A 22,707-nucleotide genomic window follows, 5' to 3' on the forward strand; every position below is an offset into this window, starting at 1 on the left:
CTAACAGACCAGCCCACACATTTAAGCGAAACTGCACTTGGTGGTGGTGAGGAAATCCCCAGTGTGGATTCTAGTAGTCCCACATATGTTGGTTTTGACGGTTGAAAGGCCCATCTCTTCCGAATGAACATTCGTCGGACATCAGTAATTGATCGTGAAAATCCTGGTGTGCGTCAGCCATGAGGCAAAACCAATTGCAGAAGTCGAGTCGGCGCTGTCTATCACCGTCATGCAGTCCTTGGCGAAGTGTCGCTCGATAAGGATGAAAATGGTGTCTTTTGAGTGTTCTCCAAACGTAGTTTCGATCCAACCCTAAGTCAAAGCTGGCAGTCCTGACGCTCGCTCGAGGATAGGCGACGAAGTAGGTTTCCATGTCGATGTCCTGGAGACCACGACCACGAAACCTCGGATTGATATTACCCCAGTTGTCGAAGTCGCGGACTACTCTAAGAACCGTCGTATGACTTGGTCTGCAATTGGGAAATCTTCGTCTAAATAACTGACTTACTAGAGTAGCATTACGACGACCTTCTCCGTAAAATAATCAAGCATATGAGCGCGCTGATCTCGAGTGTAAAGAGGCATACTGGACAACAATCGGCCAAGCTGAGATAATGTTTTAACTTTAAAATGTAAACGCTTTAAATACTACTCGGACAATTGATATTTCACGTTAAAAAACAACAAAAGAAAAATAAGCGTAATTTTTGGTCTACAAATCTTTGTTTGATGATCTTACTCGTAACCACGTCGAAATGGAAGACGCGGTCTTTGTCCACTTTGTCTAATTAGGTGTTGAACGTAATAATTTTCTTTAACAATAACTTTTTGCAGATCTGATTATTAACTACATATCTGAAAGCATAAGTTCCCTAAAATAAATGTACATGTGTGTTGTGATTATGTACGATTGTTTACGTTAAAGGCTATTGCCTGCTAGTACAACTTGTTTTTCCCCCGACCTCCAAACTCAGTGAAAAATAGGTCTTTTTCAACCGAACCAAAATTATTGCCCTACAGCTTTTCTATTGAAACATTTTGCGTGACACCTACCGGTGAAAAAAAAAATTCCAAAACGGCATTCATTTTGAAACTAATAGTTTTTCGAAGGGTGATTAGATTTTCAAACGAAGGACGTCATCTGAAACTGAATATTTTTACTTTGAATTTAAATATTTCGTATTCAATGTTTTAATCTATTAGCAGGATTGGAAAAAAAATCGTATTTTTTTCGTAAAAAATAAAACAAAATTCGATCTATACGATAATTCAAAAATAACAAGGCGGCGCCTTTTTATGTCCGAAATTGTCTGATGTGAGTCGTCAAATTTCTATATGGAGTAAAACGATACTTTTGTTTCTCAATATAAATAAAAATGACACTTTGAACTCTAGTCCCTCACTGTGAAATAAGACTAATTACATAGGAAACAACTTAAAAGTTTATAAAATTCAATTTGTATAGTTGTAAATATAAATACTGCTGTATATACTGCTTACAACCTGTAAGTATTGCGTTTAAATTAAACTCGTACTGCAAAATCCAGCTCAACATGTGTCGCCAACTTCATTTAATTTTAAACTTTTTAACTTGATAATTATCATGACTTTTTGTCGTAAAGTTATCAATAATTATCATGATTTTTTGTCATTTAATTATCAATAATCATCATGATAATTATCCATCGATAATTATCAACCAACACTGTCTAATAGTGTTTGGTAGGATGGAATAGCTCCCGATTTGAATGTTCACATAAAAATACTTAAAAAGCCACACTGTCGTTTGTAATAAGCTTTTGAAAATGCCGTAACTGCTTCTCTTAGGTTTTAAGTGATAGCTGATTTGGTCAATCGGGGTTGTCAAATTCATACACCGATATGTTCAGGTCCAGAGAGCGAGTTAACCGTCGCCATCATTAGGAGTATATAACTAGGGGGGAAGGAAAAAGCTTATTGGACAGTAATGGTGCTTCTAGACACAAACCGAAAATTCCCTTAACATCATTTTATATCACCGAGTAAAATTTCACCAAATATCGTTTGAGAACTGGTATGAAAGCAAAATTTAAAATCAAAGTAAATTATCGTGAGCAGATTGTTTTCGCGAACACGACATATATCATTTTTAATCCATTACGTTTTTTGTTTATATTATTGATATCTTAAAGACGTCAGATAAATAACCGGAATTCTAAAACCTTATTTGCATATTTTTACCTTCCCTTATTTTATGCCGCTATAGCTTGTTGGTGTGTCGTGCGATTTTACCACTAGTTCTCAGAGATTTTCCGGCTATTGCGATAAACGCCATTTGTTGTCAGTTCACTTTCTCGTTTATAGACTTTGGCGCCGTAACCTTAAACCTGGCTTTATTTCAAACAACTCCTTTTTGCGTGTTTGTAACGGTTTGTTTCGAAATTTGAAGAATTAATAATTATTTTTCATTACGCGAGTATCGCGCTAAAATTAATCAAATCGTTCGAAAGAATGGGGCTTTTTCGAAATTTTACTTTTATTTTAATTTCAATTTGTGAGAATGAAACAAATTGAAAACTGGTTTCAGTGGCATACTACACAAAAGCTTATAATTTCATATTCAATATTAATTTTGAAAGAGGTGTTTGTATAACTGTTACCAAAAGTGGATAGATAAAAGCCAAACGTTTACTTCGTCCACCCTTTCCCACCTTCTGTAGTCTGAGGAAACAATTTAAAGGGCGAAATTATTTCCTTACCTCATTTCCGCAAGGTTGAGGGCCATCGAACTGGCAACATGCGTAAATATCCTTTAAAAATAATGCAAGTAGATTCTTCGTAAAATTTCGTCCTTGGCGAATTAAAATTAAGTTGCACCAGTTTATAAGAGGTTTTTGGTTCTTGGGATCATTAATGAAATATAAAGTTTTAAGGAAATTAAAAAAAAAGTGATTTTCCAGTATAGAAAAAAAAACACTATTGACATCTTAATGGTCATGTGCCATTTTTTAATGTAAATCTTTTGCCTCATGTAGTGTGCTGTCTGCTACTGTTTGTATTCGGTATTTCTGAATGGTAGTTTACAGGTTTCTATTTTGCCGTGATTATACTTAATTAATGAAATGCCACGAAAGAAAAATTAATTTCAAAAACGAGCAAACTCAATGTAAAGAGTGATAAAATACGCGAATAGTTAGAATAGTCCATAATGAAAAGGGACCAAAAAGATAAGCCCTAAACAAGTTAGTGTAAGTGTGCATACTGTACTACAGCCAATCCATTATACGAAAGCTCACTTTCACACGCTCTATCGTAAGAGATTCCTGGATCTATTCCATCTTCTGAACAGACTAAATTATTTATCCATCAGCACCAAGAATATTGTTAATATCCTCTACTTGAATCTTCTTCGTGTTTAGACTACAGAATTTGGTATTGAGTATTCATAGCCTGTAATAATTCTACTAAGCAGCCGGAATCTCTCATAAACTCTTATCAATTTCAATTCTTTTCTACGAACCGTTAATAAAAATCGCTTTTCTCAAAATTTTTAAAAAGTAAATATACTCCGATATTTTTCTCCATTTTGGCCTAACGAACGTTCAAAATTTGGTACATAACGTATCATAATTTTAAAACGGAAACTAAATTATCGGATATTTAAGTACTTGGATTTCACATTTCAAGTAGTATGATTCATTTTCTAGTAGTAAAACCATAAAAAATAAGCATCATTTTGAAAATAATTTAATAATTTAAGGTTGATCGTGCTATAAGAATTTCGGGTGGTATGAATATTTCAGAGAATAGGGATCCTTCCAATTTTAACTCTTCGTTTATAAGGACAGACGGAGTCGATTAAGACCCTGAAAATCTGGCTGGTTGGAAAACACTAGAATAGGTGTTCTTGTTTGATAGGTCGATATTCTGATTACTGTCAGGCTCCAACTATCCAGAAAAGCTCTATCATATTATAACTTTTAATATGTAATGATTCATTTAAAAACCAACAAAAATTTCCATTGCAACATGCCTTCATTTAAACTTTAATTTACGTGGCGGCGCCACATAATAATTTTAATTTTTCTGCTCCCTCTCATTGCAATTTGTTATAACCCTTTGAGTAAAAATAGCAGATAATTATTAGTATTAGCAAAAGTAACATAATAGTCGTATACATAATTACGTTGCTAAGAACTGAAACCTCTTCGGTGGATTTTACTAAGGCAAAATAATGATTAATTGTAGAATCTAAATAAAATATTGACTAATATAAACACTAGCTTGGTTTCTGATGATAAGGTGATTTGTAAATTTGAGACCTAAACGTTTTTGTTATTAATTTTTCCAACCAACAGAGCAGCAGGCATGAGTTTCCTTATTCGAAACCATCGACACTTATAATTTTTATGTTACTTTTGGTATTAGATAATGTATTTCCATTGACTCCGGTAAAACATTTAGTAAGCAAGACATGACATATAATTTGGAAAATAATCTAATATTCACCAAACCCAAAGAGCCGTATACCCCGATCACTTATTACACTATTCCAAATCCCAAAGATATTATCAACTAAAGCGATAAATGGCTTACTAAAATGCGCTAGAGCTTGTTTGAAACTCAACTTAAGCCTTTCATTGCTGCTATTTTGAACCTGGTTGCAGAAATATGGAAGCTCTTACTCCCCTTAACATTACATAATGTATGTAGGGTGACCAGACTTCCTACATTTTCCCATATTTTTAATGCCTTCCTATAAATTCCTTTACTTTACTCCTATTTACATATATGTTTCTATAATTTCACGAGCTTTTGAAAATGAAATTATTTTTAAGTACGTGTCATAGAACATGTAGTGAAAAAACTGCCACTTTCAAACAGAATCTTGAAATCCTCTAAGTGATCCAATAATTCAAGAAAGCCGTGTACAAAAAATTATCAATATTCTAGGTGGTTCGAGTATTTATATTCCTTTATTTTCCTATAATTCGCCTCTAAAATTCCTATTTTCCTATAACATTTTCCAAGCCTGTTCCTGGTCACCCTGTAGTGTATGCAAAATCCTAGTATGAACAGATCACCAACATGCTTACGCAAATGTAAATAGAACATATTTATTTGTAATTTTTTGTGCAGATATTTCCACGAGGCATTGGTTGGCGGAGATTTAAAACTGAACGATTCCCCAATCGGTCACCAAAAGTGCAACGAAGAAGAAGTTTTGCCGAGCTCTGCTTCTCCGACCATTTCTTCGACTTCTCCCGAATTACGATCCCAACAAGGAGCGCAGCGAAATTCCTCAGCGTCCTGTGGAAGTCCAACCGTCAGTACCTCCCAGAGTTTCAAACTCGCTGTTCCAACCTCAATAGTTACCGTTCAACAAGCTTATCATCCATCGTAAGCTTTATTTTCACGTATCAGATTTTCCAATACACATCTCCATAGGCGATCCACATTTTAAGTATCGAAAATACTTTCAGACATCATCTTCCAGATAGTCCACCTGACTCGGGTTCTGAACCACCTTTTTCTCCAAATAATGAAGGTAAGGCAAGGTGTTTACTAGCTGATATTAGTGTAAAACGGAAGAGTGTATTATATATTTAACGATTTAAGTATCTATGTTGACCACCAAAATGAAACATGGATCTTTCTAAGCTGGACGCTGATATCAATCGTATTAAATTTTCCTTGAAACTAAAAGGTGAAACTTGTATTACTCCGCCCTTATTATGTTAAATGTAAAAATATTACACAATTTATGCAGTGTAATCATTCACTCTAAATTTTGTTGAAGTCATGGTTGAGAATAATACGTATTTTGTAAATTCAGTTCGATCCTGTGAAGGTACATGTTTCAATGAAATAGCGTAATTAAATACTTATGTCCTAAGAAGTTTATTATAAACTGTACAATCGTGTATTTTGAGTAACAGTTAGTTTATATAGAACAAAAATTGAGTAACGGTGGACTGCGATCCCTGAAAGCCGGACATAGTCCTCATCCACATCAGCGGTTACTAAACACACCGAGTGGTGGCACTCCAGCTAATATCATGATGCAGTCCCACGCGGAAAGCCTCAAACATTTTGTTACTTACTCAGGGACTCAACCTCTGAAACATTTGTCGGAAAACTCATCACTATGCATTCCTTCATCGATTTCTCATCCAGTAAGTATCATCTAAGCAGTTGTTTGATAGAAAAGTGAATGTAAAATCGAAGCTAACGGTTTTAAAATAAAATAAGAAAGTTTCGATTATTAAAAATTGTATTCCTTAACTTTCAAGTCTTTCATATACTTATTTATGTGAACATAGATCAGGGAATCTCAAGTATAAACATAGATCTTTTTTACATCTGTTATTTGCTTAATTGAATAAGATTTACTACTATACCTAGTTACCTACATTCTTGTCGGTATAATATAATAACATAATTATTTAATATATGTAAGAGCATTTACATTATTTGCAACATACAGGTAATAAACGTATTCGCGGACGCCTTTTTTCAATAAATATTCAGCTGACATTTATATTTGTAGATCACATCAAATTTGGTTTCCGGTGGTCCTCATTTAACGACTACCACTAACACGGGAGTCGTGTTAACACAGCTAGGGACCAGCATTCCCTCTCACTTGTCATCGCAGCTCGGAAGCATTCCAAATTCAACCCAACTTGGGAACCTTGTACAAAATCCTCATCAGCAACCTTTAGTGTCTCACAGTCATCTTAGTGGTATTTATGGAGGGTAAGTGTAACAGCATAACATTTAAATTTTCTGACTATAAATAAGTTCAAATGTACATTTTCAGAAACGAAGAATTTCTGTGTGACAGTCTCAGTAACACTTCAAGCATCAACAACCCAACCAAAAAACGGAAGCTGTCAGATTCTCCCAAAAACGCCGTCTCGAGCACGGTTATTGGCAATGGCATCCCCCACATTAAAAGGGATCCGGGTAAAAACGATTATTAATTATTTAGGATAGCCGATGCCTATATTCTAATTAGTATCACCATCTGAAGGAAATGTTACAATTACGTTTTAAACTAATTGAGCAACTACCATTATATTTGTCAATTTATAATTAATTTTAATGGTTATTCTGTTAATAAAGGATTGCTAGCGTGCTGCAATGCTTCATAATTTATCTAAGAATGCTACATGCGGAAATTTAATAGGTTTCTAAATGACAGCTAAGAATTCTGGGTAGTTTCTTCGCGTTAATTAACTTAAATTGTATTTTAACTTTTTTGAATAAAGATGGTCTTTCACCCGAACCAACGTCAAGTGTCATTTTAAATCCTTCCGAGGATGAATACAGCTTTGACTTCAACGGACCGGACAATTCAATGTTTATGGATTCCGCCTATCAATGTATACGTTTTCAACCATTTCAGCCCAACACATGGCACGCTCTGTGTGACATTTCCATGAAAGAACTGTAAGTTGCTCTTATATTGTTGCACCATCATAATTCTATAATTACGTTCCATAAATGTGTCAGTTGGTAAAATAATTTAAGATAGCTAAGTGTGGAGTGACGACCCGTAAAGCATAGCTGCCTTTACTAAAAACAAATAGTCACTTTTTGACCCCACGCCATGGCAGGGTCACCTGTACTTTTTCATTAGAACGACTAGTCAACTAGCACAAATTATCCCTCTTTACTTAGGCACCACCTTGTGCCGAAGTGTGAGGGTGGTAGCAATCCCTACACTTAATCAGTAAACACCTAACATGCGCAGTTGCGCACACCCTTTTTTTACATGAACGTAATACATTAATGCTACCATTAAAGATAATAGAACCGCAGGTATTTGGTGTGGAACACCCACACTTCCAACTTTGGCCTCTCCAATATTTGGCTTTAGATATTTCTGACTTATTGAGTTATTGTTCAAATTGTAAGGGGTCTTCCATAAATATGGCATTGAAGTTATATTCCCCTTTAAAAGAGAGGCATTGTTATATTTATTCAAATCTTTATTATAGGTCCCCTCCAAATTACCGCGTTGACGCCGACAAAGGTTTCAACTTTAGCAACGCTGACGAAGCGTTTGTTTGCCAGAAGAAAAACCACTTCCAAGTTACGGTTCACATTCAGGCGTTCGGTGATCCCAGGTATATTAAAACACCGGAAGGACTGAAGAAAGTGGAGAGTTTTCAATTGCATTTCCATGGCGCGAAGGTAAATCCAATTTCCACGAAACAAAAACGTCTCAGTGCAGTTAAAGTTTCTTTCGAATTTCCGTAAAATTGAGAGATATTTAGTTGGTCAAGCCGCTCAGCCTTAAAAAAAATACCTTTTCATCGTTATGATGTATTTTAATTTCCTATTTGATGTAGATCGTACAAATTTATTCATAAATTTTATTAAACTCATATAAAATTTAATAATGGATGTGTCGCTCTGATCTCCGTTGCGCCGCAAAGACATAATTTTTCGTTCTTTACACAGGAAATTTATGAAATTAATTTCTTTTTTTAATTTAATAGGTTGAATCACCCAGTCAGACCATTAAAGTGGAACAATCTCAATCTGATAGGAGTAAAAAGCCATTTTATCCCGTACCGTAAGTGATATAATTGGTAAAATTTATTACTATATTTGACTAATTCCAATTTTTTCTAAATGTTTTAGTATGGACCTTACTCAAGAACAAGTTATCAAGACGACAGTCGGCCGCCTTCATTTCAGCGAGACAACGTCCAACAATATGCGTAAAAAGGGAAAACCCAACCCAGATCAGCGCTACTTTTACCTCGTTGTCGGTCTCTTTGCCCACATCGGTGAACAAACGTACCCCATAATTGCGCACGCATCCGAGAGGATCATTGTCAGGGTAACCGTTACGTAACATCCTTTTCTAATTCCCATTATCTAGATTTCGTTATCCTTGAATAATTTACCACGGTAGTTTGATTAAGTCAGGGCAAATATTAATTCACATATAGGTGACTATTATATTTTTGACATTTAATTTTCGTAGGCTTCCAATCCTGGTCAGTTTGAAAATGATATGGAACTATCGTGGCAAAAAGGAACTACCCCGGAATCAATTTATCATGCAGTAATTATGAATTTTCTTTTCACGCTGATATATGGCATGTTAAAAAGCTATAACATCTACCCAAGACCGACTGTTGCTTTTAAAGCAGAAAATTTTATTTGCATCCATTTATAACAAGAATAATATCATTCATTTGATTGTTATGGTGTGTAGTTAAAGTATTTTTAAATAGCAATATTAATAATGGAATGTACAATATCAATGAGATATCCTTATTTCACTATATACAGGGGTTGTGATAAACAGTTAGGTTTCGCACTCATACAGTGGCGTACTCAATATTTTATTTTAACGGGGAGGGTTAATATATTTCATAAATAAAAATTAATTATTTAATATTTCAGAAGGGGGTGCACATCTTACTACACCGGTAGCTAAACCCAAAAAGGGTGTGGGCAGGGAAAGTCGTTTGTCTATGCCACGACATTTATAGATACATTTTTATTATCTTAAAAAACCTTGGCCTTACCCTTGATTATAGATAAAAATCGACATAATTTATTAGTTTGCTTGATCAGAAATTCTGGAACATCAGTTATGGTAATCTATTTCTTTACCCAAATTTACTTGTAGGGTCGTGTAGGAATCAATACAGATCGCCCGGACGAGTCTTTGGTCGTTCACGGAAACATTCGACTTACAGGTCATATCATTCAACCTAGCGACGCAAGAGCTAAAACGAACGTACAAGAAGTAAGATCTATGCTTTCCTATTTACTGCATCATTCCGAACTACTTCTATTTAGCCGTGGTAAATGCATTGTCTTTTTATTGACTGGTCAGTGCACTATCAGTTTTTTATTGTAATAATATACTTATAAAAATGTTAAGACTTAAAAGATGGCGTATCGTACTGTACAGTCTTTACTAAGTGTATTATAAAATCTTATTTCCACTAGCGGTAGTTAGATGGTGCAATGAGAAGCTCAGGTATTTTCCCTTCTATGTGCCCCTACCAGGAGCAGACAATGTGACGATACGGGGAGAGATTGGCTCGTGTTCTGATCCGTCAATAAAAAGATCCTAGTAAAGGTGTTACTCTAGTTTGCCACAAACTGCGTGTACGAAATTTAAAATTTTAGAATAAGGTTTTGATGAACAATGGGTACGAAATCATTCTATGCGCAGTAAAAACTGTTGAATTTCTTGAAGTTTCTTTATTTCATTATATTTCAATCGTAATAACTCTTTGCAGATGGACAGTAAAGAGCAGCTCAAGAACGTCGCTAACATGAAAATTGTCAAATACGAATACAGGCCTGAATTCGGTCGTAAAGCCGGTCTTCATAATGAGGAGCTTCGAGGAACGGGCGTCATCGCTCAGGAAGTGCAGTTCATTTTACCAGACGCTGTCCGGGAAGCTGGAGACGTGGTGCTAGACGGAGGAGAGAAAATTGAAAATTTCCTAGTTGTGAATAAAGTAAATATACTGTGGTTAAGCCTCAAATAAATTAAAGTCGGTACCAACTTTGTTTCAACAAATATTTTCAATCTTCAGGAAAGAATATTTATGGAGAACGTAGGCGCTGTCAAGGAACTGTGCAAAGTGACAGATAACTTAGAAACGCGTATTGACGAATTAGAAAAAATTAATCGTAAATTGACGAAACTGAAAAGACTGGACAGTCTCAAATCAACTTCAAGCTGCAGTACTGTCACGAGGTAAATATTCTTAAATAAAATTTTGGGCAGTTCACAGATTACGTAACACACTGAAAAAAGGGTGAAATAAGGGTTCATACCAGCCTTATTAATATTGTAGAAAGGAGACATTTCAAAATTCTATACCGGGATCTAAGCTATCCATTGTTTCAAGGTATACTAACCAATTGGTACTTGATCTTTAATAATGATTAGTTTTTTCGAAACAAAAAAATAACTTCATTTTGAACGAAATGTTTTATTTTAAAAATGGTGACATTATAATTGAGTGGGAGTATATTTTAATAAATTTAGGCATAGGGTCTTTCTAATGGTTTCTCTCTGTCATAAGGGAAAGGGTGAGTTGAAAATGTCGATTTGTTGCTTTACGTAATTTGTGAAAGGCTCGTGGAGCATGTTTTTATATCTCTAAAAAATCGGCGCTAAGCGATATTTACATAAGTCCTTAATATTATAACATAAGTATACACTTCTTATTTCATGCATGAAAACGTTTTACAGAGAGCTGTTTACAAAACTCACGCTATGGTCGGCTTCAGCGCCGTCTTATACCTCGGTTTACTCTTACGTTTCATGTATTATATTCTTCTTGTGATGACGTCACTCGTTTCAGAGATCTCTTTAAAATATTTTGTAAATAAGTATATATATAGAACATTATAGGCTTACGGTAATAGGGAAAAAAGGGCTTGTGTTTTTAGGATAAGTAATAATGAAACACAGTTTTCATGTCTTGGAAAAAGTGTGAGATTATATTAGAAGTAACCAGACGGCGTTGATTGTCGTCATGTGACTTTGAAAACGAGCCTATTTGGTAATCCAGCGGCCATTTTTAGTTCCACATCGATTTATTTTTTGAGTGGTATTGTTGCTATGAGCGAAATCTAGTAGTTGTAGTATGAAAATATCTTTTGGTGCGATACCGTTTGGTTCCTAGGGGACCCACCAATTTGAGCATTATATAAATCTGAAGCAATAAATAGGAAATTAAAAACATTCGTTATATCAAGTTTAGTTTGGGTCAATTAGATATGTTTCTATATTGATGTGGAATTAATGTAATGGCTTAGCCGCCTTATTCTGGATCATACATTACGAATTGGTACTCGTAGATGGACGATTTTCCTAACAACTTATAATAGCATTATGTATGTTTCAGTGGCAGCAGCGTAAACACAGCGAAAAAAGCCAACCACCACACCAAAAAGCACCAAAACAGGAGGCGCTCGTTGCCCGACGAATCGCTGGGCGGTTTGTCTTCTTTCTGCGGGAACCGCATTGTTCAAGCCACAATTATTATACTTGTTCTTGTCATGACTTTTTGGTAAGCTAAATATATATGTTTCTCTTAATTTAACTTCCGATAGTGCCTTATACTACGATAACTTCGTTTGTCGAAATATTGTGGTTTTCCTTTTCGAATTAGATCGATACACATTTGACAGTGGAGATTCGAGGTTAGGCCATTGAAGGCAATTTATTATTACCCAAAATTTTACTAGATGGCGCCAACCGCAGAATGCTTCTTAAGTTGAATTTTTTTTATAGTTTCTACAGAAAACATCCCTTAAAATACTTTTAGAACTGGTTCTTATTAAGAAATTATTCCGATTATATATTTGTATTAAAACCAGAAAATCAGGGCTTCTCTATGTTTATTTATCTGTAATTAATTAGTAAATCGTTGATTGTTGGGTCTTAGGGTTAAAAGCTTCTATTTTAGTTAGTTTGTTAATAAGTATAAGAGTCTGTTTTAAATTATAATTTTTGTACATAACAGATATTATTTGAATAAACGCGTCCCATCTTTTACAATGGACAGATAATATCAAAATATTTTTTGCAGTATTGTTTCGGTCGCTTCACTGTATATTTTAGACTGGCAAAGAAGGCATGCTATTTCAAAATCCTTCCAAATGGGCGATAAAACGTAATCATTTATTTCTTTCTTGAAATTTTTGAAATATGGAAATAATATCGATTTTGTATTAATTAGTTTCGTCACAACCCAATTGCCGCATTTCAAAGATCCAACACCGTTTTCGTTTTCCAACGTTGTAGGTCCCACTAAACACGCACAAGGAACAGGTAAACAGAGCTTCTTCGTGTATTTATTAAATATATTTAATTTCAAACCGTTACCAATTAAGTAAATTCAATACATAACGGTTACATGTTGATTTTCTCCTTATTACATTTTTCGTTGTTGACACTCTCGGTAATTAGAGGCCAACCATTTAAGTTAAATTTTTAATTTCCAAAGATTTCCTTTTTCTTTTGAAGTTTTTTATGGATTTTTCTATTTAGTTTTTAGTTTCAAGTATTTTATAAGAACTAGAAGTTCGTCTGAATAGAGTAATAAATTTTATTTTGAAAGTGCAACATATTTCTCTAGTGGCTGACTTCTTGCTCTGGAATACTAAATGAAATTCGTTATTAGCAATAGTCTGAAGTGGCAAATTAATAAGTGTGATATATTTCCTTAACTATAAAACCTAATGTTAAAATTTTCAGATTAATTTATAATGAAATAATATCTTCGAAAACTAAATTTATTTTATTCTTTTCTTTATATGTGTTTTCTTAACTCTGTTAGAGATAAATATATGTTTATATTCTGCCAATTAGAATTTAACAAATTACCAGCCTTTTTCCCTTTTTGCTTTTTCGTAGAGTCTATAAATCGAAACATATATACTACTAGACTAATATTGAGCCATCTACTGTAGGAAAAGGGAACTTATTCATATTTCGCTTCAGTGGCGCAGACTATAGTGGGTATTTGCTTAATGTGTACTACATTATCACAGTTTCCTCAAGCTGACCCTTTACTTACAATTGTTAGTCAACCACCCCCTGGACGAATTTCTGGCTACGCCCCTGCTCAATTCTCTTTCTCGTTTCCGCACAATTTAGCTAGAGCCAGATTTGTAGAAGCTACCGTAGACGGCACCTCAGTAGGCTCAATAAATAAATAAATACTTAAGTGGTGTATTAAATTTTTTTGAATTTCTATTAAAAAAATTATCTAATTTTTATTTATTTTTTTAGCCGGTTCGGAAAAGGACACTTCGAAGTTCGCGAAAGAGAACGATTTGTCCGCGAGTGTTTCGTTTAGTTCCGAGGGTCCTCCCAAAAGTCCCAATGACAGCGCTCGCGTCATAGTTCCGTCACCCGCGAAAAACCTTTCCGCGTACGCCGAGAGTGCGGACAATACGGTCTCAGACCACCAAAATGACACTATGAACTCGGCCGATGACACGCGACGCATCCCAGTGCCCGTTCTGAAACCACAAAGTCTGGGCGCTCCACATCACTGCCAAGTTGCGGCCCATCCAATGCCCACCTCGTGCCTCATCAAGTGCTGCGACGCGCCGGTCAACCCTAATGAGGTGGCCCGCTCCGATGCCGCCGAAGACACCAGGTCAACGGACAGAAGCTTCACTTATGGCAAAGCGACGAACATAATGCCGCGACACAGGCCTGAAAACAATACTCGAGTTAGAGCTGGATTGGAAGGACGATCACTCAGTAAGTGCAATATTTCACTGTTGATGGAATTTGATCTAGGGTTTACGTATAGGTATAGCTTACTTATCTAACTGAGTTAATCTAAATACTTAGGCATTCTTGTTTACACAGAGTCACGTAGCGGCCAACGAAAGAAGCTAATGAACTGCTCGAATTTCGATTTCTATAAGCAGCCACTTCGTGTTATATAAAACAGTTAATGAAATTCTCGCGTTGACCGTTACGTAACTCTATGTAAACTGAAAAGGCTAATCAGTGAATGCTAAGTGTGACGTAGAACTTACATCATTCTCAAAATTAAAAAAGGATAAGTACCTGTAGCTACAAAATATTGCAACTTAAAAACTAATTTTCACGAGCCAGGGCCGGATTAAGACTTTATGGGGCCCTACCCCCTAGTTAATTTTGGTGCCCCCTTTCAATAGTGAGCTAGGCGTTTCCTCAATTTATAATTGAGAAATGGAAGGAAAATTCATTTTGCTGCCAGATTTAGTATGTCGTCAGGGGCTAGACGGCAGTCCGTCAGAGAATGTGACAATCAAACGTTTTTGGTTCATAGGGGTGGACGCATTTACTAAAATTACTCCGGAAAATATTTTGTGAAAAGCAAATGATTAAAGTTTTGTACTTTTATTTTTTTCGAACCCTCTTGGTGCCCCTTGTAGGCTTGGTGCCCTAGGCCCGGGCCTATTCGGCCTATTGGATAATCTGGCCCTGTCACGAGCCTTGGCACGGCTCCCAGCATTAGCTCTACTGTGACAAATGAGGCAAAGAGCCCTTACGACATGAAATTCGCCAAAAAAGTGCCGTTATTGTAGAAGTGGCTCTTAGTAAATAAACTAATTTCTTCGAACGTAAACTATAAGGCGTGTACCTTGTGGTGGTTTGTTTAACACTTTCAAACTCAATGGTACGGTTTGTAAAGCCGTAAACCCTTCAGACAAAATCTAAAATGATATGCTCTGTTGGAAATTCAATTAAACTCTCAATTTACTGTTTCTTGACCCAAATATTGCAAAATAAAAATCATTAAAAATTAAAAATAGATTACTTAAAGGTGAGCGACCTTCAAACGCAATAAAAGGCATTAAACGTCACTAATGTAATTATGAAGGAATAAATTTAATTCAAATCCAATTTCACACTGTCTTTCGGTATATTAGTTAGTGTTTTAAGCTAACATCTTCCACTACGGTAGAAAAAAAAGCCGGAGGAAAGTTACCTTCATTTGAATTTTGCTTAAGGCAATAGAAATAGAGGCTATCCACCAAAAATTCATTACTTTATACTCCCTCTAACACAGCCCTAAATTATAACATAAGCTATATTCGTTATATTCAACGAACAAATATTAAAATTCAATATAAAATCTATTGTTTAGATCTGTCTCTCGTGGACCACCAATCCTTGTCCGGTGAAAACGAAGCCATCCCATCGCACGAAATATCGGACGCCTGGTTGAACAAAACGCGACATCAGGACAACGTTTATTTTAACCGTTCGAGCAATATGTACCAGCCTTCATCGTCTTCTTACTTGGAATCGAGCGGGATTCCAGACGTTCAGGATAACAGCGCCAACACCGTCTCTAAGTCCGATCAAGATCACCAAGACTCCAGCGTTACGATCTCTCAAGTATCGACCAATAACGAGAAAGTCATGACGCACGCAAACAGCTCCATCAAACGCAAGAGAAGAGATTTGCGGCCCAACAGATACCGAAGGAGTGATACCAGGATTCAATTTTCTAAGAACGCCGTGAAAGGTATGATAAACTGTTGATAATAACATTATAGTTGTGATATATAATTTATAAAAAAAAACCTGGTTTTTATAGTATTTTTACAGATTAGCAATCAAAATGAAACTTTATTTCAGACTTAAATGTCTCTTTTCTTGCAGAACTAAGTCGTTCAGTGGAAAGTATTCGATTTCCGGACTGGAATTCAACGCTAACTTCGGAGTACTGCTTGAACCTTCCTTGCATTCAAAAAACTGCGTTTGTCTATAACTACCTCATTCCAATATCGAAATACATGGACCAGGACTACATCACCATTCAGCTCAAGTAAATCCTTTTCCCCTCTTATTTCAATACTTAAATTAGAAATGTTTTTAACTTTGTTTGAAATGGTTATAAATTGTTGCGACCTCAACGACAAAAATTGTCTACAAGACATTATTTCTAAAACTTCCTTATATTTGCTAACGTTAAGAATGTGTTAATTTAAACTTAGGGATAATGTCTTTTGGCTCTTCCCAAATTGACTAGTTTAATGAACCTTTAAATGTCTTTTAAAAACGGACATGTAACTGCAAATATCAATAAACGATCTCTTAAAGGTAAAATAATTTAAAAGATTTGGAATTTATTCGGCGAAACTGAGCAAAATACTAATGCTAATATTTTTGTCGCTGTTCATTCCAAATCAACTTCTCGTCGTCATTAGTGGAAGGATTTTCGAATTCAAACTCGTTTTTCAGTCCGCAACTCGGATCCCAGGGTTGAACTTCAGCGCTCCACCATAAAACCGTCACCAAGCAGCCCACAAGGCATAAAGCAAATGTGAAATAGAACACGTAGTGCCATTGATCCATCAACGATTCACCCTGATTTAGAAATAAAAAGTCAATGAATCGATCATTTCTATTGCTTCATTTGTAAAAGGAGTGGCGGATTAACTACTCAAGCACCTAGGCTTGAGCTTCATTAGGGCAGGTTCCAGGCCCCTATGCTTTAGCCTACAAGTCTATTTAGTAGTTCGCCACTGAGTAAAAGGCCTAACCATCTACATTCTTTGTCAATGGCAAATTAACATTAATTATATAATTACCTGAATGCCCAGGAAGAATCCTACTACGGTTGGACAGATGAATCCAACTACTGCGCAAAAAGTATTTCCAAATCCGAAGAGAGTTCCTAGTGAAAGTTAATGTGGGTCGAAATAATTAAAAATTTGGGACAAGATATTGAATGGAAATAATAAATCCATCCCTGGAATTTTGAAAAGCGCAAAGATGGTCAAGAGATTGTCGAAGATTAAATCCAAGCTTAACCTCAATGCTGTGACGAAAATTTAATAAATGTCTATTTGTTGCATTAGTTAACAACAAACGATTTATTCAATCAGATGCGTTTCTTTACTATCAAAACCGATTGCCCCTGAAAGAAAAAGCTACATCCTCAAATGTTTCATTTTCTATCAATACAGTTAATATGAAAAAGCAATAATTTCAAAAAGGGCAAATAGTGTACTCTAATCGTCAGGGAACAAGGAATCATTTTTGCGTTTCGACGTTATGTCAACAGAATAAAAATATCAAACCTGACAAAGTTGGTGCCATATCCATTGCAAGAAGGCCATCGCCATTGTTAGCCAGTCCTTGAAAACCACCGCAGAACACTAGCAACGATATTGCGAACGGATGGTCACAGCCAGCCAAAACCACCAACGTTAAACAAGTTGAAGATCCCAGAAGAGCTAAAAATAAGCATTCTTTTTATTAGAAATATTTCTTGAAGTTTTATTCGAAATTAATACTAGGAATTGATCAAGATAGGAGTATTCAACTTTGATCGATAACTTTGACGTTATCATTTAAAGCTTAATTAATATATAATTAATAAGGGGGTGGCGAATCTAAAGGGAGTCAGATTTGTCGTTGTGACTGACCTGTTTCGTTTTTGTAAGTAAAATGAAAAGGTTACTGATAAATTGTTAACAGCTCTGACTTGTATATTTTATATTTATCTAAATTTGCATGTACTATCGTACTTATTTCCGTTGCTAAGTAGTAAAGGGGGGTATTAATTAAATTTAAGCTCCCATAACGTAGGGTGACTGCGTTTTAATTATCCTATTTTGATGGACTACTTTTTTATTTAAATTAATTTCATATCTATAGGTTCGTTCAGATAACTTACATAGACATTCGCTGACTTGTATATTTTATATTTATCTAAATTTGCATGTACTATCGTACTTATTTCCGTTGCTAAGTAGTAAAGGGGAGAGTATTAATTAAATTTAAGCTCCCATAACGTAGGGTGACTGCGTTTTAATTATCCTATTTTGATGAACTCCTTTTTTATTTAAATTAATTTAATATCTATAGGTACGTTCAGATAACTTACATAGACATTCAAACATCTTCCTCACATTTATTTTTTGCATTTTTTGGTTGGAAATTAAGTAATCAGCAATGAACCCACCGGAAACAGAAAATACAATTGGCAAAAAATTTACAAGTGCGTTTATAATTCCGTTCTGAAATTGGTCAGACAGATATACGTTATTTGAAGGCTAATCTATTTAGAAACGTATTTTACCTGTTGTATGGGAAAATGCAACACTTGGTCCAAATAGTTGGGAAATTCTGTCATTCGGATATAAAATATCCAGTTGGTCGTTACCCAAGCAAATATGTGAGCCCATACAGGTATCGAAGTGAGAACAGCTTTCCACGGAAATTTAATTTTCTCCTTTGAATTTAAAAACTTTTATTAAACGTTTGTTCCGAGCATTTATGAGTAGAAACACGTTTTAAATGTAAAAGTTTCATGTTCCTCTTAAAATATTTGTTTAAACATTTGAATAAAATTGGATCTAAACATTTCGAAAAATGTTCGAAAGTAATTCTGACATAAGACCGTGGACGGAGAAAGTAATTAGGGTAAAATAAATATATAGTTAAAAATGTAAAAAATCTTTACATGTGAACGAATGCCTGGAAGATTATCAGTAATGTACTTGTGCTCTTCTAATGATATTCTTGGATGCGTTGAAGGATCGTTTTGGGCGAATACCATCCATAACAATGACCACATCGTTCCCACAGCACCTATTGTGTAAATAATTACGGTCACTATACAGGGCAACTGTTTTTGCCACTCTGACAGCGAAATGTTCTTAAAATGAATTAATAAAATTATCAGGGTATACGTAGTATCATTGGGTAGCTAACGTTTAAATTTCTAAATTTAAGAAAAATGGAAAATATATGATTTTTAAAGATGTAAGGCATACCAAAAAATTGTGTTGTTAATTTTCCGGAAAAATACAAAATTTAAACATAAATTCCTTTTTAAGGGTTTACATGTTTTTAACTATATATTGTATTAAAATGTCTAATATCAGTAAGCATACTACAAAACATTTATATTGTTACATTGCTAATCAGTTTAAACTAGTCTAGAGGTTTAGTTTTACTATCAGATTCGAAAAACTTAGGTGAAAAAGCCGCTTTATTTAAATTTGCAATTAATATATTAGACTTATCATGGAATTAAAACTTTTTTTTATTTTTTTCGGAAAAAACACAGAAATTTTCCGACTTACAACACTACCCAAAAATGAAAAAAAAATTGCTATTTATCAAAAGGATGTTTTAACCGAAATTAAAAAATTTGCACCCCAATTTAAATTTATTTTCATGACTGCAGTTAGTAGTAATTTTAATGATTTCAATTTGGGCAAATTAACCGATGGTTTTCAGACTATCATAAAAAGCTCTGTTGGGTTTCCTTTAATTGATTAAATCACAATTATGATTGGTTACAATTTCTTTAAATCCGTTTTAAAAACATTAGTATACCGTTTCTGCGGCAATTTCCCATTTTATCTATTTCCAAATTGTCAACTAGGGGTCCTTTTAATTGACGTGCATTTTATCGACACGTTTCTTAAAGGAGACCATTTGATAGACAAAAGTGACAGCACGGTTTTTTACAAGGGGGTAAAGGTCATAATTTTTAAGTTCTAGGGTGCGAGTTACTTGTATATAGGTGTGGTTAGGTTAGGGTTAGGTTTACGTTACGATCTCACTCAAAATAAAACCGCAATTTGTCGATCTTTTGGGCTTTTAGTACAAACATTTCGATCATGTTGCAACTACTTTTTGGTTGTCGATCAAAAGGATTCCTTGTTGATCACTTGGAATTCGATCAAATGGACCCAAAAACGTTCCTGCCACTAATAACGTGTTGCACGATTTTTTTTGTTTGCTTCACTTCTTTCAATTATTACAAAAGGTAGATTTAAGGGCCCAAAAGGAAACTACAGCTAGGTCTTGGGGCCCTAGTAAAGTTCAAAACTACTATCTCGGGTGGAAGTTATTCCGCCACTGAACCAAAAGAGACGATGTAACATACCAATCGTGTAGAAGACAGAAGGCCAACCATTTGCAAAGGTACTTTGTTCACACAGGAAACCCACCATTGGCATAGTTATCACCATTCCAATTGCGGCTCCGGCATTGCACAGGGTATAAAATCGGCTCTTCTCACACGATGGTACCCAACGGTTGAACAGTGCTGCTAAACCAGGATATAGGCACCCCTGGGAATTGCGAAAGCTAGAGCTTAGACCTTTTATAAATACGAGTAAAAGAAAGCCTTACTTGGCTCATACCAGTGAGTACTCGTAACGCCACTAAATACCAATCTCCGAGCTCTGATACGATAGGCACCAACAAAGTTAGGATAGATCCAAGAAGAACTCCGCCACCAATGAGCCATTTAGGACCGAGCCTATCGCCCAGCATCCCGCTGATGAGTTGAGTCGACGCGTATCCGTAAAAGAAACTTCCCACTATAACGCCTTGCATCTCTGCTTTCCAAACGAAGGTACCCTGCAGATTTAACCACATAAATCATGGATGATCATGGTAACTCATCACTTGCACTACAATTACTTCTTTTTCTTGATCGCCGTCGTCCGTTCCGTTGTTGAGACCACTGCTCTCGTGAAATGGACACGATGTTTCGTCAAATGTAGTTGGTGCAGTGCCATTGACGCACCAGGGATCGGTCGGTACCGAACAGTCATTTTCAAGTGAGCGAATTGCCGTCTTGTTCACCATGGCGACTATCGTCAAGCTCATGTTCGTCCTGATCATGTAAGAAGCGCATGTTCCCAAAAACAGCAAAAGCACCAGTTGGTAACGAACAGGGACGTAACAGCATGATTCTACGAACAAAGGATATTTCATTGAACTTAGGAAATATCATTTGAGCAGCGATAACCTCAAATGAACTAAAAGTCAATTAAATCGGTCTTTACTTTTATACTTTTGAAAATAAAATCATAATTTTGGGAACAAATGCTTCCATTTAACCTGAAGCTACTTTTCCAGTGGTTCAAATCGTTAAGTTCAGACCGTTTGAAATCAGAGTGCATATAGATAACCCTAAACTAATGTAATTGAAACTTCAAGATTTACAAATGACGAAACAAGTTTTGTTTTTCCACTAGTTTTTCACTTTCAAACATTACTTTTACTCCGTAGAATTTTATAATTCCTGAAAATACAGATTTCAGGAGAACATATTTCTCAAGATACCCGGCTAAAGGAAATTAGCAAAAATAATTTGTGTTAATTGCTTCCTTAAAAATTGTGACTCCGAATACCTCGTAATATTTGACTAACAATGTTACCGCCCACTTTCTATAATTAAGTAGTTCTAGACTAGCGCCATCTAGTAATTAAATGCACACCGTATATAAATTCGCTTATATGAAAAAAAAACTGAGTAGCTCGTAATTCAAATATATTTCTGTAAAATTTGTGACTCATAAGTAATCCGTATTAATAAATAAAACTTATACACGATAAAATTAAAAAGCGTGTAAAAGATACAGACAATACTGCGCACTTACGTTCGAAAAATTCTCACCTTTATGATTAGAACGGCAACTGGCGGAATTTAAGGTGTCCGATTTGTCATTTACCCGCATTTTATCCGTCATTGTCATTTTAAGCACCTACTTGAACGACAATCCCCATTAAAGAGATCGGGAAAGGAATGTGCTACATATCGCAATTATTATTTTTTATTTATATCTAATTCCCACGTTATTGCGTATGTTTTAACGATTGAAAAATATTTCAGATAATTTGTATAAGTGTGTTTAAGAAGCCGATGTCTAGGTTTTTACAGTGCTTCGGAGACCATTGTTTGGAGCTGTGCTCAATCGTTCGCTAATCGCGCAATCAGATTTTCAACGCTATCTTTAACAATAGCTTGTGATGTCTGTTAATCCTTAAGTCTCCTTTATCTCTTTTCAAATACCGCGTTACAATTGTTATTTTAACCTTCAGGAAAACACGATAATTCTCATATGGTTCATTATCCTCTTTATATGGCAAATCTAATCGTAGTTAGCTTAATATGCAGTTGGGAATGACGCACACAAAGTCATTTATTCATTGATCAAAATACAGATTTCTTTGATGCACCTATAAAACTAAAATTTAAATGCCTCAGCCCTATTACAAAGTTGTTTTCCTCACGTGATTACTGCAAATTTAAAACGTGCAAATTGAGATAACATTAGAAAACCATGAAGTAGATTTTCACATTTTCGGCAAAAATCTATGTTTTATTTGGAATATAATGAGATACCGTATGATTAGTCTATTGTCGAATTATTTGAAAAATCTGACTTGTG

General features: G+C 35.2%; 2 protein-coding genes across 4 annotated transcripts in view; one reads left to right on the forward strand and one right to left on the reverse strand.

Annotated features, from left to right (window-relative positions):
• The window catches only part of LOC149949233 (uncharacterized), a 113,156-nt gene that overhangs the window by 87,774 nt on the left and 2,675 nt on the right, over window positions 1-22,707 (forward strand). For 2 of the 3 annotated variants that reach the window (XM_090167679.1, XM_090167681.1), the window contains exons 3-21: window positions 5,119-5,379; window positions 5,463-5,527; window positions 5,932-6,155; window positions 6,530-6,738; window positions 6,803-6,948; window positions 7,254-7,434; window positions 7,986-8,181; window positions 8,490-8,566; window positions 8,635-8,842; window positions 8,984-9,064; window positions 9,638-9,757; window positions 10,260-10,484; window positions 10,563-10,726; window positions 11,886-12,050; window positions 12,573-12,656; window positions 12,723-12,814; window positions 13,778-14,257; window positions 15,639-16,022; window positions 16,160-16,325. In XM_090167679.1, the coding sequence (XP_090023805.1) occupies window positions 5,119-5,379; window positions 5,463-5,527; window positions 5,932-6,155; window positions 6,530-6,738; window positions 6,803-6,948; window positions 7,254-7,434; window positions 7,986-8,181; window positions 8,490-8,566; window positions 8,635-8,842; window positions 8,984-9,064; window positions 9,638-9,757; window positions 10,260-10,484; window positions 10,563-10,726; window positions 11,886-12,050; window positions 12,573-12,656; window positions 12,723-12,814; window positions 13,778-14,257; window positions 15,639-16,022; window positions 16,160-16,325 (3,528 nt within the window). The remainder of the gene's footprint in view (window positions 1-5,118; window positions 5,380-5,462; window positions 5,528-5,931; window positions 6,156-6,529; window positions 6,739-6,802; window positions 6,949-7,253; window positions 7,435-7,985; window positions 8,182-8,489; window positions 8,567-8,634; window positions 8,843-8,983; window positions 9,065-9,637; window positions 9,758-10,259; window positions 10,485-10,562; window positions 10,727-11,885; window positions 12,051-12,572; window positions 12,657-12,722; window positions 12,815-13,777; window positions 14,258-15,638; window positions 16,023-16,159; window positions 16,326-22,707) is intronic. The other variant, XM_090167680.1, reaches the window with a different exon arrangement.
• On the reverse strand, window positions 16,607-22,045 carry LOC149949234 (putative inorganic phosphate cotransporter). The gene is made up of 10 exons (XM_090167683.1): window positions 21,933-22,045; window positions 20,951-21,225; window positions 20,657-20,887; window positions 20,409-20,595; window positions 18,972-19,099; window positions 18,588-18,740; window positions 18,393-18,525; window positions 17,584-17,739; window positions 17,092-17,177; window positions 16,607-16,867 (listed from the first exon to the last, which is right to left on the reverse strand). The coding sequence occupies exons 1-10, from the start codon at window positions 22,009-22,011 to the stop codon at window positions 16,658-16,660; spliced, it is 1,638 nt and encodes a 545-aa protein (XP_090023809.1). The 5' UTR covers window positions 22,012-22,045; the 3' UTR covers window positions 16,607-16,657.

This window comes from Leiobunum rupestre, chromosome 3 (genome assembly GCF_980474605.1).
Source record: "Leiobunum rupestre chromosome 3, qqLeiRupe1.1.hap1, whole genome shotgun sequence".
In the NCBI taxonomy this organism is placed as follows: domain Eukaryota; kingdom Metazoa; phylum Arthropoda; class Arachnida; order Opiliones; family Sclerosomatidae; genus Leiobunum; species Leiobunum rupestre.

Excerpts from the sequence above, each read along its gene's own strand:
- LOC149949234 (XM_090167683.1), bottom strand. The coding sequence starts at position 22,011 with ATGACAATGACGGATAAAATGCGGGTAAATGACAAATCGGACACCTTA. Across the intron at positions 19,100-20,408 it reads TTCTGTCTTCTACACGATTG|GTGCTGTGGGAACGATGTGG; the intron begins GTATGTTACATC and ends TTTACACAATAG. Across the intron at positions 17,740-18,392 it reads GAAGATGTTTGAATGTCTAT|CTCTTCTGGGATCTTCAACT; the intron begins GTAAGTTATCTG and ends GCTTATTTTTAG.